The 16,336-nt window shown below is 41.7% G+C and overlaps 1 protein-coding gene across 2 annotated transcripts in view; it reads right to left on the bottom strand.

The window, feature by feature from the left end:
- The window catches only part of LOC111586039 (A disintegrin and metalloproteinase with thrombospondin motifs 9), a 54,050-nt gene that overhangs the window by 24,085 nt on the left and 13,629 nt on the right, over positions 1-16,336 (bottom strand). For both annotated transcript variants that reach the window (XM_023295717.3, XM_035941846.2), the window contains exons 16-28: positions 16,121-16,216; positions 14,930-15,096; positions 14,579-14,708; positions 13,000-13,126; positions 12,686-12,896; positions 12,392-12,556; positions 10,330-10,491; positions 8,495-8,614; positions 4,557-4,664; positions 4,313-4,480; positions 2,461-2,709; positions 1,280-1,441; positions 888-1,064 (exon numbers count right to left, since the gene is read on the bottom strand). In XM_023295717.3, coding sequence (XP_023151485.1) covers positions 888-1,064; positions 1,280-1,441; positions 2,461-2,709; positions 4,313-4,480; positions 4,557-4,664; positions 8,495-8,614; positions 10,330-10,491; positions 12,392-12,556; positions 12,686-12,896; positions 13,000-13,126; positions 14,579-14,708; positions 14,930-15,096; positions 16,121-16,216 — 2,042 coding nt within the window. The remainder of the gene's footprint in view (positions 1-887; positions 1,065-1,279; positions 1,442-2,460; positions 2,710-4,312; positions 4,481-4,556; positions 4,665-8,494; positions 8,615-10,329; positions 10,492-12,391; positions 12,557-12,685; positions 12,897-12,999; positions 13,127-14,578; positions 14,709-14,929; positions 15,097-16,120; positions 16,217-16,336) is intronic.

The following is a 16,336-nucleotide window of genomic DNA, read 5'->3' as shown; positions in this document are numbered from 1 at the left end:
AGGGTGTAAACATGTAAACTGTAAAATAAAGTGTCTAAACATTAGTAACTTCTCCAAAAACCACATGTGCCTTGAGACAAATTGAATTCTTGATACAATAGCCATTTCAAAGATGTATATAGTACAAAGATGTATAGTACACAGACCAGATACAGTCCTATGTAAAGTTGGTGCTTTTTATGTTCATAACAGAACATGGATTATATTATGTAGCACCACATATTTGGAGATTATGGGCCATTCTTTGGATAATAAAAGAACAAGGCATCATACTGTATATTCCTGATATACAAAAACATTCATCAGTATTTGCATATGAACAATGATTGGCTAAATGTGCGAATACAAAGAGCTAAGACACAAAATAAATCACTTTTCAAAGTTAATGCTATATACAGGAGATAAAAAGGAAAAAATATCTTAATAAATAATCTTTAAAAACAATATTTTACAAAACTAACTTTGATTGTGATACAAAGTGATCCTGAATTTTTCAATAACTAATACAAGGCTCAAGAACAGTTTAAATGGTAACAAGGACTGACAAAAAATGTCCTTATGTTCTTATGGTCACAGCTGTCACTGAAGTAATTTGTGATGTTTTTTTGGTATTTTGCAAGTGAGCGTATCATTACCATTCAAGTGCAACAGAAATGATCTTTCTGAATGTCTTGACGAAACGCTGACCAATCGCAGGCACCAGAGAGAGAGCAGGAAGTGGAGTGGGTTAAAGTTAAAGTAGAGAAGCCGGAGTGTAATACCTCCAGTGTACAAGCACCACAATCATCCTGCCTCCTTTAAGACTGGTTTTGAAATAGTAAGACTACAGATATTTGACAATATATGAGGTTGAAAAACAAGGCATAGAGTATTTTTTATGAGCGTACCGAGCTCCATGGGTCTGTGCTCCAGTGGGGGCTAGAAGGACACGGCTGAGTATTGCACTGCTCGCGATCTGGTGGCTTGTCGTGGATCTCGCAGCTCAGATCGTTGAAACGCTCGCCATTTGGACGCTGACACACCACCAATCTTGTCTTTATTCCACCTCCACATGGCTTAGTGCACTGAGGAAAACAGGGGGAGAGGTTCAGGAAAAGGTTTTCAAATGTAAAAAAAAAAAAGTGGGCCAATTTTTTTCAGGTGAAAATAGATCTGTCTTCTGTGAAGCATAACGATTCCTAAGGTATTATTTAAACACAACTGACCGCCCCATTGTTTGTAGTTTCTAAACCAGATCAATGACGCTCAAGAGCCTTTGTAAAGTTCACTGGTGTCTTACCTCTCCCCAGCTGCCATAGATCCACTGTGGACATGGCCCTGACTCACAGGATCGTTGCTCATTGGGTCGGCTGCGATCCTCACAGCTGTTGGCAGGGTAACCATTCTCATCCTGGCACACTACTACACGCCGCTGGAAGCCTCCTGCACATGTGCTGGAGCACTGTTGTTGAAAAGATAAAAGAGGGCACACTGTCTAAAAGACGGTTCTCAAAATCTCAGTGTATAGGTGTCAATGACTTCCTGAGGTGTATATTCATTTGCATTTTATTTAGACACAGTAACGAGCAAACACAGCAAAGTAAAACTTCCAGCTGCGAAGTCGTGAATCAGTACACTGGATTTAATGCACGTAGTAGACATTCCAATGGGTCTATGTTTACTCTGAGATACATACCATGTGCACACAAGCCCCCACAAACAGTCGGACAATACAAATAGGGGGCGTGTCATGTCAAATGACTGAACGTTTCTGCTTCTATATTAAAGTTCATATCCTCAGGACAGAGGAAGGAAGAGTCACTAGAAATAGCTTTAATCACTTCCCAGAATTATATAAGGTCAAAGTTATTTTTGGTAACCACTTAACCATTAAAAAAAAACAATGCGACAATTCAGAAAAAAAAAAAGATCCATAGGGTCAGTCTTTGGCAATTAGGCCAAAACAAGAGCTGTTATCAAGGGCTGTAGCAGGTTACAAACGGTTCTAACAAATTACTGGACTTTCTAGATTACCTTTGTGTTTAAATCTTTTATCCCTACAACACTTAGCACAAAACATGGGAAAATAGCTTGCCTGCCTATGTCCAATGGTAATAAAATCCGCCTGTAAGGACCTCTAAAACCCACTTATTGTCATGTTTTATTTGTTTTTTCCATTACCAAAACTTACTAGGTACTGATTAAAATTCCATATTTACCACACACACATGAAAGTGAATGACTCTTGGCATGAGAATGAACATGTGGCTTTTCCAAAACAGCCTTAAACAGTTCTTAGTGTGGACAGGTAGTTTCCTAATGATAGCAGCTTTAAAAAAAAAACCCATCTGTCTCAGTTCAACTCTGCCTTATTTTATTGCTGAATGATGGGCTGAACAAGATTAACACAACATTCAATTGTAGTGTGCAAATGTTTGTTGCACATTGTGATGAAATGTATTTGTGTGTAAGATCCCTCACCGCGCCCCAGGGTCCAGTCCGCCATTGGTGGGATTGGCTACGGGGCAGGTTGTTCCTGGTGCTGGTGTTTGGTGAGGACGGCAAAGGTCGGGACTCAGTGGAGCGGGACGGGCATTGAGACATGGCGCAGTCCTGCTCTGTGGCAGGACGATCGTCTGGGTCGCACTCACTGGCATTCACCTCTTGGTCGCTGAAGTTGACACACAGGACCTGTCGTGTCGTCTTTCCCTGGCCACAGGTCACGGAGCACTGAAAACACAAACATATAGAGAAGATGAAGAAATTACTCAGGAACGTAAACGTGTACAAACACAAATCCACACGCACCAAATGTAAGGGTCTCTCATTTTCTTGCTTTTTGGGCTTTTTTCTTACACGAATTTCAACTTAATGTCATGTTTTGTCATTACTCAGCATGTGTCACCACATGTGGAAAACAAAGAACTTTAACAATCTGCTTTTCCCCATCATGGTCTGGAACAATGACTGTAGCTGCTTTATACAACCAACTGTAGATCTCAATACCTCAAGATATCTAAACCATTTCACTAGGGGCAACCAGCTGCCAATTTAGTGACCTGTTTCCTTGCTGAAGGGCAAACAAGAGGTGACCAACAGATGTTGCTACATAAAACTTAATCTTGATGCCAGCAAAGTGCAAAATCTGCACAGAAATTTCAAAAACAATGACATGGTTCATCCATGCAAACTGACAATGTAGTATCTCCTTGAAGGATCTAAGTTCACATTTTTTATTGACAATAACACAAGTGAGATCTTCTATAAAGCACAAATGGTGTCTCCCATAGCTCCTCCCTTGCAGAGTTTCTGTCTTGCATAAGGTGATCTATTATACTTAAGCAACAGCAGTCTACTCCAAAACCTGGCTTGGAATTAGGCTGTCCAGAGGTTTACACAGCTCTGTCACAATGTTTCACATGACTATATATATACTGTAAAGTGGTTATGCATGACACTGATATAAATAATGTGACACTAAATAAAGCTGTAGTTCAACATACTGTAACCTGTACAGGCCCTGAGAACAATTGCAAAAATATGTCATATTGTAGCGTGCTGCTAGCTAGAGAAGAATGTGTTGTTTTGGAATCATAAATCTAGTGTTGTGTGTCCGTGTATAGCTGGACCAGGCCTCTGAAATCTTCTCGGCCTTGGGATGAACCGTTTCCTTTCGGGGGTCAATGAGTGTCTTTGGCTTGGTGGTATACGTGTGGGTGTGCGTGGATGTGTGTTTGTGCATGTTGTGTATGTGTATGGTGGCCAGACCTGCAGTCTGACTGTACTGTATCACCAGGACTCTGATGAGAAACATCTGTAAACAAGACTGGAGCCCCTCACTGCAGCCCCTTCCATCTCCCAGATCCAGAAACTTGCACTTCACTCCCAATTCCTCTCTCTTTCTCAGATGCACACAAACACACACACACTCCTTCTTTAGCCTCACTGCAGTCCTCCTCCACCAGCCCTCCATCTACACTTGCATTCCAGCTGCCACCCTGTCTCCACATCCTTGCTCACACTAACATCTGCAATGTGCATGCAGGCACTGACGGTCAGTGTAGGTGAAAATGAATCCAGAGAACGCTGAAATAAATAAACCTTGAACATCTGTGTGGCAACAATGAAGGCAACAATGCTGTCTGGAAGCATAACATGATGCAGATCAAACAGGGAATGAGTATTTATCCAACAGGAACATTCTCTTCCAAATTTTTCCACCACAACACCACAGAGTGGGCTTGTAAAAGTTTTGGTGCAACATTTTGAGATAATCTATGACAGCTGGGTCAGACACAACTGAAGAAATTGTGATGATGCCTGTTTTTCTTACCACTGTCCATTCCAGCACTTTCCACTGTCCACAAGCCACTACCGAGCACACTTCCCTGGCCGGGGGTTTTGGTAGGTGGGCACATGCCGACTCCTCCGCCACGCCACCCTGGTTGTCACGACAACTCACATAGCGCATCCGTGTCCCTTTGCCACAGCTGGCACTGCACTGTTGAGCAGAAGAGAAAGGTTTAGAAACTGGAAACCGACAAACAGACAGACTGAAATGTGACAAGACAACCAACCTGGGTCCAGGAACCAAAGCGCCACTGGGTTTTGTGGCCCTGGTGGGAAGGGACTTTGGTCCCCGGGGGAATAGGGTGGCTGCTGGGACACTGGGCCATTTCACAGTCCTGTGGAAGAAGGGACACATACACCCATTCATGCAGTGATTAACAAAATGAATATACTGTAACAACATCTGTCCCTGACCACAAAATACCATGAATGTCAGAGATACCTCCTCTGACATGGGACAGTCATAAACAACTTAAACTATATTCCTACAGCTCTGCGTTTGAGAGTAGTTATGTTTCCCATCAACCCTTTCCCCCAACCTTACCAAAACAACATTAACAGGGTCCGCCCCGTCAGTTCAAACTATGGATTGTGGCAGTAAGCCACTCAGCATAAAGCCCTGATCCCTGTCATAACAGGTCATAGTGGAGTGGTATTCAGGGCTCCAATGCCCATGCTGGCGTGGTTGTAAACTCCACCCCTAATCCACCCCCTTGTTCCTCACCTTCCGCCCTTTCCTCCCCCCCCCCCAATACTCTCCGGTGCCCTCTGACCTCCTGTCTGTAGGAATAAGGGCCTTAATCAGACTCTGGGTAGACTACACATTCCACACTTTACCTCCTAAACGAAACAAATAGGCCTCAAGGCGGTGTTTAAAGTAGCTTTACGCACACTTCTTGTCATATCTGGATTTTGCATGGATGTTGAGTTTTTACTGTTCTTTTTCCAGTCCATTTGTGGACATGTTGAGCAAAGAGTTTCGTCCCTCCACTTCTCTCCTCCTTGTACTCAAACCTCCATCCATCCATCCATCCATCCATCCATCCATCCATCCATCCATCCATCCGTCGCCCCTCTATTTCTAAGCCCTGCTCGGTGGCGGGCGGTGGTGGGACTAGTGGCCTGGTGGCCCACTTCATGGCTGGCTGGTTAGAATCACAACGAGGTGGGGCGACTGCTTCAGGGTCACTGGTCACCGGTCTCTGCCGACCCAGGCACCGGAATTAAGAGCTGCTGCGACTAGAGGGGGGCCTCATCCTGAGTCTGCATGCTCAGCCCTCTGAAATGGGTTTACGCCCAACGCTGACCAAACAAAACTCTCATTCAGCTTAAAATACTGTAAGTTTCTTTGGTGTTTCTCTGTCACTTTGTGTTGTGAGGAACACTTAACATACAGATGAAGGAAAATTTACCCTCATCTTCCTTTATCAGTCTGTATTACAGGTGGGTGGAGGAGACAGAAGCAAAATATTTGAAAAATGTGGCATCATTTTCAACATGTCTGCTTTAAATATTAGTAGCTAATCATTTGAAGAACATCACTTAAGTCTTACTTGTGATAAATCATGAATTAAGACAAATTTACTGTCAGTGGCCAAATGTCCAAGCAAAGCTGTGACAACTAAGGGATGTTTTGAAAAGAAGGCAAGAGTGAGATCCAAAATGAGAATAAATAAGACTGATGATTGGGATTTTGTCAAAGTCTAGAATTATTGCTGATCTGAACACTGTCTGGTAGGTTACAGTCTAAATACTAATCAGTGTCCATGTCTATCTGAGTAATTCCGTGGCTTTATTTTACTTCACTGCTCAGATCTGAGATATCATGTCACAGCCAGCCATTACAATTCCCACATTCTTTTCAAATTAATAGAAGTTATTGAAGTTGTTTTGCACAACAGCAAACAGGTGTAATGTTTATTGGTTGACTCGCACTTTAATACTTATTCTGAAGAAAACAGGACCCATTAACTATTAAATAGATTAAACAGTAATTATTACTCTTGTTAAGCTTTTTATCTTTAACTTTTTTAACTTTAAGCATCATGAGGCGCTGCTTTCATTGCATGCTGGGATATGTGTAAATTAAGTTACTGAATCATAATCAAGTTATTAACTATACATTACGATATTCTATTCAACATTATTTTGAAGAAAAGATGACACTGTAATTGCAGTGAAATGAAGCCTGCATTCCAAATAGCATACTTTGTCTTTTTACTTCAAGTATGAACTACAGCTGCCCTACAAAGTATGCACTATTTTATGCAATATGCACACAATCAGGATATACGACTTCATCATAATATTGCATCTTTCTCATATATTCCTCATGGTCTGGAGTGCAAAATGAGCTGTCTGAGCATTCTCAGTGGGTCCAACTTGTTTATACTTGCTTGAGACACTGTGATGCACTGTGACTGTGCAGATGTTTTGTGTGTAAAAATGGCCAGAAAAGCATACTGGCTTGCATAAAGTAAGACATCCTGGTATTTTTGGCATACTGCACTTGACTTGCTATGTACTGGCACATGCTAAATCTTTCTAATCTTGATATTGGAATACAACAGTCCTAGTGAGTCTAGCTAGAAAAAACACAAAAACTATTCATTATATTTAGAATATTATTAGTATTGATGTGTTTAAATACAAAGAAATAAAGACAAATATGAAATATATCAAACTGACATCATTGCTGTTTGTTATATGATAAGATAAGATAAGATAAGATAAGATAAAGTTCTTTATTTCTCCCCACTCCAGGGGAAATTTACATTGTTACAGCAGTTTTATTTACAATATATACAAGGGTGGCAAAATTTTTAACAGAAAAAATAAAAATAAAAATAAAGTTTAAAAGTGCAAAGATGTGCAGTGCAAGAATGTCTGTGCAAATTTTATGGTTTGGGGTGGTAATGATATAGTCCAGTTTATGTTAACATCAGCCAGTGATGCTGATGTTGTAAAGTCTTATAGCAGATGGGATGAAGGACCTGCGATAGCGCTCTTTCTTGCAGGGTGGATGTCTCAGTCTGCTGCTGAAGGAGCTGCTTAAAGACCCCACAGTGTCATGCAGTGGGTGAGAGGGATTGTCCATGATGGATGTGAGCTTTGACAACATCCTCCTCTCACCCACCTCCTCTATGAAGTCCAGGGAACAGTCCAGGACAGAACCAGCCCTCCTGACCAGTCTGTTTAGTCTCTTTCTGTCCCTTTCAGTGCTCCCTGCTCCCCAGCAGACCACTGCATAGAAAATAGCAGACACTACCACAGAGTCGTAGAATGTCCTGAGCTGCCATAATGCATTAATTTCCCTGGCAGCCCTATATGAAGGCATGGACACTTCAACAAGTTGCTGTGCCAATTTTAAATATAAATTGAGTGTGTAAAATCATTGGACCAATTTCAGTTCATTCTGATCTTTTCTGAGTCAGCTGCATTAGAAAGCTGACAGATTAAATCAAATAGTGAGCGAGTAGTAAGGCCTAATCTTAACTCTACAGATCCAGTTGCTGCCAGCTTCTTTACACCATGTTTGATATTCATTGCTGTCCATGTTTGTTTTTGGTACAAGAGAGCTGGTGTTCTCACTGGATTTGTTGGCTGATCCACCACTAGAACTTCCATTTGTTACTGCATAATTCTTATTGGTATTGCCTACTGTATTTATTGAGTCATAAGGTCTATGCTCCTCAATGGCTGTCAGACACTAAAATCTGTGCAAATTAGTGCAAACAGTCTTAAGTGAGGTTTGTCTGGTTCCAAATTTCAGATATGCTTCTGGTGTGCAATACATTTAAGACAAACACGACGTCTGCCACACTTCACGTGTCTGCTACACAATGAGGGTAACGTGAAGAGAACATATGGGCTTTAAGCAATCCTGTCTTTTAAGTTATGCGTTTCTATGTTAGGATAGTGAGGCCAGCATAACTCCCCCCTCTGTCTTTCCCTCACCAGATCAGATCACAGAGCATAGCTTTATTGAGACCAGGTGGAAATGAAATGTGTGTTTATCTGTGTCTGTTTTCAGTGTCGGTGCGCAAGAACATGGATGCTTACTTCTCTCTTCACACTCAACCACAGAGCAACTGTTGCTCTCTCTTAGTGAGGAGGAGATAAATATATTGTGGGCATGAAAGGGAGGAAAGTAACACCTCCTTACCTGGGTGTCAGTGGGTCGAGTCGCAGCATTACATTCAGTGTCATCCATGACAGCACCGTAAGAGCCAACCACACACTTCACAGCTCGCATCTGGTAGCCTGGCCCACAAGAGGTAGTGCACTGGGTTCAAAGAGAGAGAAGAAAAAGGAGGGGGGGGGGGGGTAGTAGAGAAACATTAGTAACAGTGAGCCAAAGAGAGAAAGCTGAGAAAAAGACAAGCAAGGCAAGCAACAAACAGATGGTTCTTTTAAGGCAACAAAACAAACCCCCACACACAAATATAAAAAAAGAACATAAACTAGCATTGGCAAAAAGGAAGCTTTTTACAGATAAGAGTCCCAAGATCAAATATATGCGGGAACTCATATACATTGCACTGGTTGTTTTTCCACTGTAGCTAAGCCAATGGGTACCACCCCACACTTTCTTCTGGCTCACTGCCTTCAATGAAATGGGGTCAAACTTGTGTGGCGGCAACTTCAGCTACCATTTGACCACGCTTCATTAAACTACTTCAAATATACCTTAACATGCACACATCCTCTGATGGGGGGGGCAGAAAAATATCTCACATTTTTGGCTGTTCAGCTCTCTGTATACAGGCAGAGCATGCTCACAATCACTTTGTACTGTATGTATAACACCATGTAAAGCTTTGTAGAGGAACACCGCTATCCAGATTCTCCCATGCTTTTGTATCTTCATTTTTTGCAAGATGTCTATATACAGGAGAGAGGAAGAGCCGGTACTAAATGATGGGCTCATTTGTGTCCTCCCCATGGTTTACATCTGGGGAGAAAAATCTCCTGCACTGCTTCCCATCTACTTGTTACATTTCTGTGTTGCAGAAATATGAAAGCCGTGGATCAAGATATCCAGTGTGCATTCTAAAATTACTTGAAAAAAAGTAATTTTAGAGACTCATCTGCTGTAGGGCAGAGCAAATAACCAAATCTATTAATTCACATTAGAACCTTCTAACTATATTGATATGTTCGACATAATTTCAAGAATGAATTGGAGAATACCAACTACCAGAGAATTGATCGCCGTCAGTTAGCACATGCTTCTTTATGATCTCTTTCTCACACACACACACACACACACACACACACACACACACACACACACACACACACTCACAAACAATCAGATGTGCCTGGCAAGCTCCCTACTGGTCGCTCACGGCTTTAATAGATGTAACATAAATCAGCTCAGTGTTTAAGGAACAGAAGTCTTTGCAGGTGCAGGTACAAAAGTGATGGTACAAAAAAACAAGTCATCTCAGTGGTGTGGGTACATTTTGGCTTCAGTAGTGATGCTACAGAACATAACATACCTCACCTGGGGATATTTGGGACACAGCAGTCCATTACACAGGTGTTTGCCAACCCTACTCCATGTGCTAATATTATAGAATCTTTGGTATTTTGAACTAGAACACAAGATGTGAAACAATTCTTATTTTTCTATCTCTGCAAAAGCTTGGCAGGGATAAGGACCATAAAAATGTATAGATTTTGATCAAAAAAGAACCAAAAGAACAACAAAAAAAACTTGCAAACCATTCTTACAACTGAAAGTTTAAAAAAATAGTAACTGGTTGAAGCTGTTGAGGTAAAGATGATAAGAGATCATGATATTGATTTTAGGTGGTATCAGTCAGGCAATGCAATGGGAATGCAATTTGATTATTTATTTATCAGTGAGCTGTAGTAGTGCATCACCACTACTCCTCTTACCTGACCAATGATCACATTTTAGAAAACCTTGAACAAAGAAAACACTGCTGTCCACTGTATTATAAAGGTAATGTAAACACAGGTACAACTCACCTGTCCCCATGGTCCGACCTGCCAAGAGGCACACTCCTGCTGCTGGCACGTCTGCACTGACTCGGGTTTAGACGAGCCACAAAACCGATCATCTAGACGATCTTCACCAAACTGACACCAGGTCTGACGGTGCTTGTAGCCTTTTCCACACGTCACAAGGCACTGAGAAGGAAACATTTTGTGTTTTATAGCTACATATATGCTAAATGACACTAACATTGGCTGTTGCCAGAACTGAGCCTGCTTCAATTCAAATTCATGACATGAAAAGTTCTAAGTTTTGTGTAAAGCGGGATATGTAGATTTGAATGCAAATCAAGGTGGGATAGGTCCAAAAAACAGGGCAAATGTGTTTATTTATATGCAAGTACAGTCCATATGTATATAGTACAGTGTAAGTGTTTTGGCAGCACCACATGGGAGATCTGGAAAATTCCTGGAATGCAGCCCACAGCTTTGCAAGCTCCTTGCTCTATGATGTGTAAACTGTTCAGCAGTTAAATACGATCTTACCCTGCAATCACCACTTGCCCAACACTCACTTGTAGTGGAGGGAGGGGAGTAAGTCTACTAAAGCTGAGACATGCACAATCAACACTGGGATTTTATATTTGGCCCAGATCACTGCTGGCTTAAACCTGCAGTATTTACACAAGAGTCTCTTTGTCTTTACACTGAGCAAATCAAGTTACATTAACCAAGATGTCTTCTTGACAGATAAATATAAAACAATAAGCCACAAAATTAAAAGCACTGACAGGTGAAATAAATAACATTGATGGTCTTGTAAGAGTAGCAACTGTCATGGGGTGGGATATATTAGTCAGCAAATAATCCGTCAGTTCTTGTAGTTGATGTGCTGGAGGAAGTAAAAATGGGCAAATTGTGATGGCTAGACGACTGGGTCAGAGTTCTAAAATGGCAGGATCTGTGGTAAGATCCCAGTATGCAGTGGTTAGTATCCATCAAAACTGCACCAAGGAGGGGCAGTTGGCCAAACAGCAACAGAGCCATGGACAATCAATGGTGTGTGTGGGGAGAAAGACAGGCTGGTGGGGTCTGATTCCACCAAAGCAGTAGTGCAGCACACACTGCTGAAAACATTAAAGCTGACTGTGATAGTAAAGTGTGAGAACCCACTGTGTATCACAGCTTGCTATGTAGTTACAAACCAGTCAGAATGCCCACACTGACCCCTGTCTATAACCGAAAATGTTTAGACTGTGCATGTGACCTTCCGAACTGGACCATGGAGCGATGGAAGACGGCGTCTGGGCTGATGGATCACGTTTTCTTTAACATCAAGTGGATGGATGGGTGTGTGTACATTGTTTACATGAGGAAGAGATGGTAGCAGTATGCACTGTGACCATAGTGTGACGTTGGCACCTATTTAATCATTGTTGCAGACCAGTTCTCACATACACCACCCTATTGCAACTATCTTCCCTGACGGCAGTTTTATCTTTCAGCGGGATAATGTTCTCTGCCACACTGCAAAAACTGTTCAAGAATGGTTTGAGGTACATGACAACGAGTTCAAGGTCTTGACTCTACCTTCAAATTCCCTAGATCTAAATCGACATGAGCATATGTGGGATGTGCCGAAAAAAACAGGTCTGATTCATGAAGGCCCCACTTCATAGAACAAGCGATCTGCCGCTAACGTCTTGGTGCCTGAGACCACAGGACACTTTCAGAATTTTTTGAAGTCAATGCCAATACGGGTCAGAGGTGCACTAGCAGCCATGAGGGACTTACACAACATTAGGCAGGGGGTTTTAATGTTGCGGTTGGTCAGTGTTCATGCACAAGCCTTACATAAATTGTATACCTGTACACAAACTTACAAAAGACCAAATTATCAGACTTCTCAAATATTTTCTGTGTATCAGAAACATTAACTGAAATTAAAGGAGACATATTTTAATGTAAGTATTAAGTGTATGTGCTGCTATCTTCAAAATGCATCCACTTCCCTTACAACCACTCCATGTCATCAGTAAATATCAGCTCGGTCTTCCTCTGAGAGCAAAGTGATTACAATAAGTGCTGAACTGACCTCAGACCAGTCGCCAGTCTTCCACTGTGGACAGAGGAATTCATTGCAGGGTTGGACGGTCAGCTTGTCCCTTTGACTGCATTTGCTCTCATCCCCGCCAGCCTCAGCTGCCTTTCGACACACTGCCCCTCGACGGCGGGTGCCGCCACCGCAGCTCTTGGAGCACTGCAGTAAACATGACTGAGCATCAGCAAGTGTAAACACATGTACACAAACTTATGATACACTTTAAAAAACATCTGGTTCATGCTCTCACACAAACCCCTTGATTCCGGCTTCCAGCAACAATCGTACCTCTGACCAGGATGAGTACTCCCATCCACCCGGGTTACAGTCTCCATGGCAACCTTCCTTATCATCAGGTTTGCGCTGACCACTACAGTAGCGGTCATCTACCTTCTGAGTCTTGCCATCTGTGCGGCTGATTTTGGCACAGTAAATTTCTAGGGTACGATATCCAAGGCCGCACTGGGCTGTACATTCACTTTTACGAGCCACGTGCCATCTGCGTAAGGAGAAACAAGGGGAATCCTTCTCAGTGTTTTTAAATGATTAAGTAAGAAAGACTTGATTGGTTTATACAGGTTGGTTAAATTACTAATACAAACCTGAGTTCACATTCAGTGTTGCAGGGCTCAGTGACGACAGCAGGTCTAGCAGTACCGTGACACCTCTGGTCCGACACCACCACCCTGTCCGACTCCCTGCTGCACAGAATCTTCCGCTTGCGCTCCCCTAAATATAAGTTGAAAATTGCACCCATCACTGAATTGTTGCTACCTTTATTGTTAGGTGTGCAAAGATATTGAGGAAAAACTTGTATCAACTTAACCCTCTGTACTCTCTGGGTTTGAAAGGCGTGTTGTCTTTCAAGAAATCGCCAAAATTACACCATTTATAAGCAAGAAACTGTAAAAAGGGAAGGAATCACCAAAACTCTCTGATGGTCCTTAAACTACCCAACTGTGATTTGTTGTTCCATTGGGCCACTTAACCATACCTAAGCTTACAAGTGTAATATTTAATCAAAAATACTTTATTCTACAGGTCCCATTTAGTGGGAAAGTAAACTCACTACTTTCCCAGTATTGGGACATAGAAAAATGTTGCACATGTTGATTCCAGGTGTCTTTAATTTTTGTAAAATAAATATTCGAACGATTTCAACTTAAGTCTTTCATTTTTTAATGATTTATGACAATATAGCTATGTATTATTGTACATAGCCCATTTTTGAGTTTCCTCTACTTCAAACCAGGATGTGCTGTTTCCATGGATGTACGGGACTTTATATTGCAGAATAAAATGAGCCCAAAGTCAACAAGCATTCAGAAACTGCTTGAGGTACAGAACATTTAATAAAAAAAACTTATTTTGCTCACTTTGTATGTTGTATGGTAATAAAAAAAATACTAATATGCAGAAATTCATAGCTTGAGTTAAAATCAAGGGTTTCAAAACATAATCCTCAACTGAGACTGACCTTCTACTGTCTGACCTCAGCTTCTGTGAGATCTTGCTAAAATACACTATAGAGCAATACCAGGATTGCAATAAATACGAGCACTGATGTGTGTGTGCTTGACCTTGGCTCATTGCGTTCCATCACAGTGCACTTCTGTACAGTAGAGGACAACAATTTAAACCTCATGTGGCTACAGATAATAGGTTCTCAATGAGTACCTCATGTTATCAAGTTCTGCAGCTCAGTGCTATGAGAGTTTAGTGTATCCCTGCTGAGGGCATTATATATTAGCTGTTTATCCTGCTGTGAGCTGTGAACTTCTTGGTTTCTCTTTGGAATTTACTGCTGGTTGTTCAAGCAGAGTGGTGCTAAAAAGTGGAGAAAGAGATTCTTAAACAGAACAAAGTGAGTGAGAACACATCGCAGGTTTTGGAGTTTGCCTGCAATCCGCCTCTGCACACCCACATACTCTGATTTATTCACAGTCGTGCCAAAGAGGGTAATCTGCCACAGCATACTATAGAGCTGAACTTTATCCATTTGTTCAAAAGTTGCACTGTATGTCTCACATGAACCTGCCAATCCTCTCTCCCCTACGTCCCTGGCTCACAGGTTCCCACGTCTACTATCTGAATTCCATCTCATCTTTATGCTCACCACACCATTTATCACGGACCTTTCCCATCACATCACCCTGCCAGCCACATGTGCCTCCCCCTCACCTTGGCACAGACGGCTGCACTCCTGCCAGGGCCCATAGGCATCCCAGAAGAACTGCTGAGGCTTATCCTCTATGGGGATGTTGAAGGAGTACCTGACATCTGGGTTGTAAAGGTTCCCCACAGACAGCACCTGGAGAAAATGCAGGCAATGTGATATTCATTACGATACAGTGAGATTATGGTTTTTAAAAATCATACATTATCCACATCTTCCAAAAGAAACGTATGAACTTCTGGAGATCAAACCTGAAGAATTTAAGTTGCTGCATTCTTATATTTTAAGTTGTTATACTATTCCATCTTTCTGTCTCCTACATGGGATACTAAGCTGTCATGATAAAGATGGTTTACCTGGACAATGATCTCCTCTTCAATGCGGTCAGTACAGTTGATCCTCTCAATGACATGGTCAGAGCCACTGTACTCAATGATGGCATTTCCTACTTTGATTTCCCTTTTGAACATGCTGACCACAAACTCTCCATTAAGCAGGAACTCTCCACGGCTATTTGATATGGCTACAGGGAGACAGAAGCAGTTACTGCACTTTACCTCACTGAAGCAAAAGGCTACAATGAATTGCATTTGATGTCAAATCCATGTATCTTTGCTTAATTGACAGAAATCAGTTGAATAAATGTGGAAATTATTATGACAGTGAACAAACATAAAAAAGCAATAAGTTGTTATTGCATTCAAGAGGGTAGCTTCGAAATTCTGTGGCTAACATAACAATTTACAGTACTGTACATGCAGTAGGCAGCAGTAAAGCCTTATTGGGCTAAAATATTCCTCTGTTCTTAAAGAAGTCCCATCCAGGGGCATCCTGTTCTGTTCAACAGCCAGTCTTCTGCACTCATTCACCCTAATGCGATTATGGAGCTAATTTCCTGCCTTTACTTTCCCCGCCATTTCACACATTACACTAATATGACTGTGGAGTGGCATTCGTTCAAAAAAATCGTCCCCACTTAAGCCCCACATCACTGTCCTTATACACAAATACATACAAAACCCCTACACAAAATTAAAGGGTGACAAATGCAAAACAACGTCAGACGTTTGCAAGACAGAATATATGCAACCATGCAGACAGACAAATACATGCACATGACTGAAACGACAACATCAGCAATATGCATACATGGACGCACTATGTGCACATACATTCACATCAGCCTTGATGGAATGGTATCCTGAGGGCTGAGTTTTGAGTATTAGCACAGGTATATGCACACGGCATCAAGACACACAAGAGGCACAAAAGCTTATAAACTAACTGACCTTGCTGGAATGCTACCCACAGGCCTAGTTCTGGGTCATTTACGGATTACCATGCACACTATATGCCAACTCTTTAGGTTTGTGATGCATTGCTTTACACTAAAAGCTGGGCTTTAACATAAACAGCCAGGCAGAGACAAAACATGCCAGTCAAAGGTGACGCCCTTTTAACAGCTTGTTTGCTACAGAAATGGCCTAAACAGCATGAATGGAAACATAAAAAAGTAATAAACATATGGACAATTTTGGAAATCTTACCGAGGTAGTTGTCATCCTCTGGCTTCCCTGAGTAGCTATGTTGACGCACATCTATGTTTGTAGCACCGCTGGGTATTCGTACCACTTCATTATAGCCTGAAAATTTCAGTCAAGTGCATTTAGATCATTAGTATACCTGCTAACAAGTGAGCCATTCTCTCAGTGCTGCTCCTTTAAGTCAAGTCAACACAGGTGCAAATATGTTCAAGCAATAAA

Source organism: Amphiprion ocellaris, chromosome 5 (assembly GCF_022539595.1).
Source record: "Amphiprion ocellaris isolate individual 3 ecotype Okinawa chromosome 5, ASM2253959v1, whole genome shotgun sequence".
In the NCBI taxonomy this organism is placed as follows: domain Eukaryota; kingdom Metazoa; phylum Chordata; class Actinopteri; family Pomacentridae; genus Amphiprion; species Amphiprion ocellaris.
Note: the sequence above shows the minus strand (reverse complement) of the source record. Positions and strands in the feature narration are given on the sequence as shown.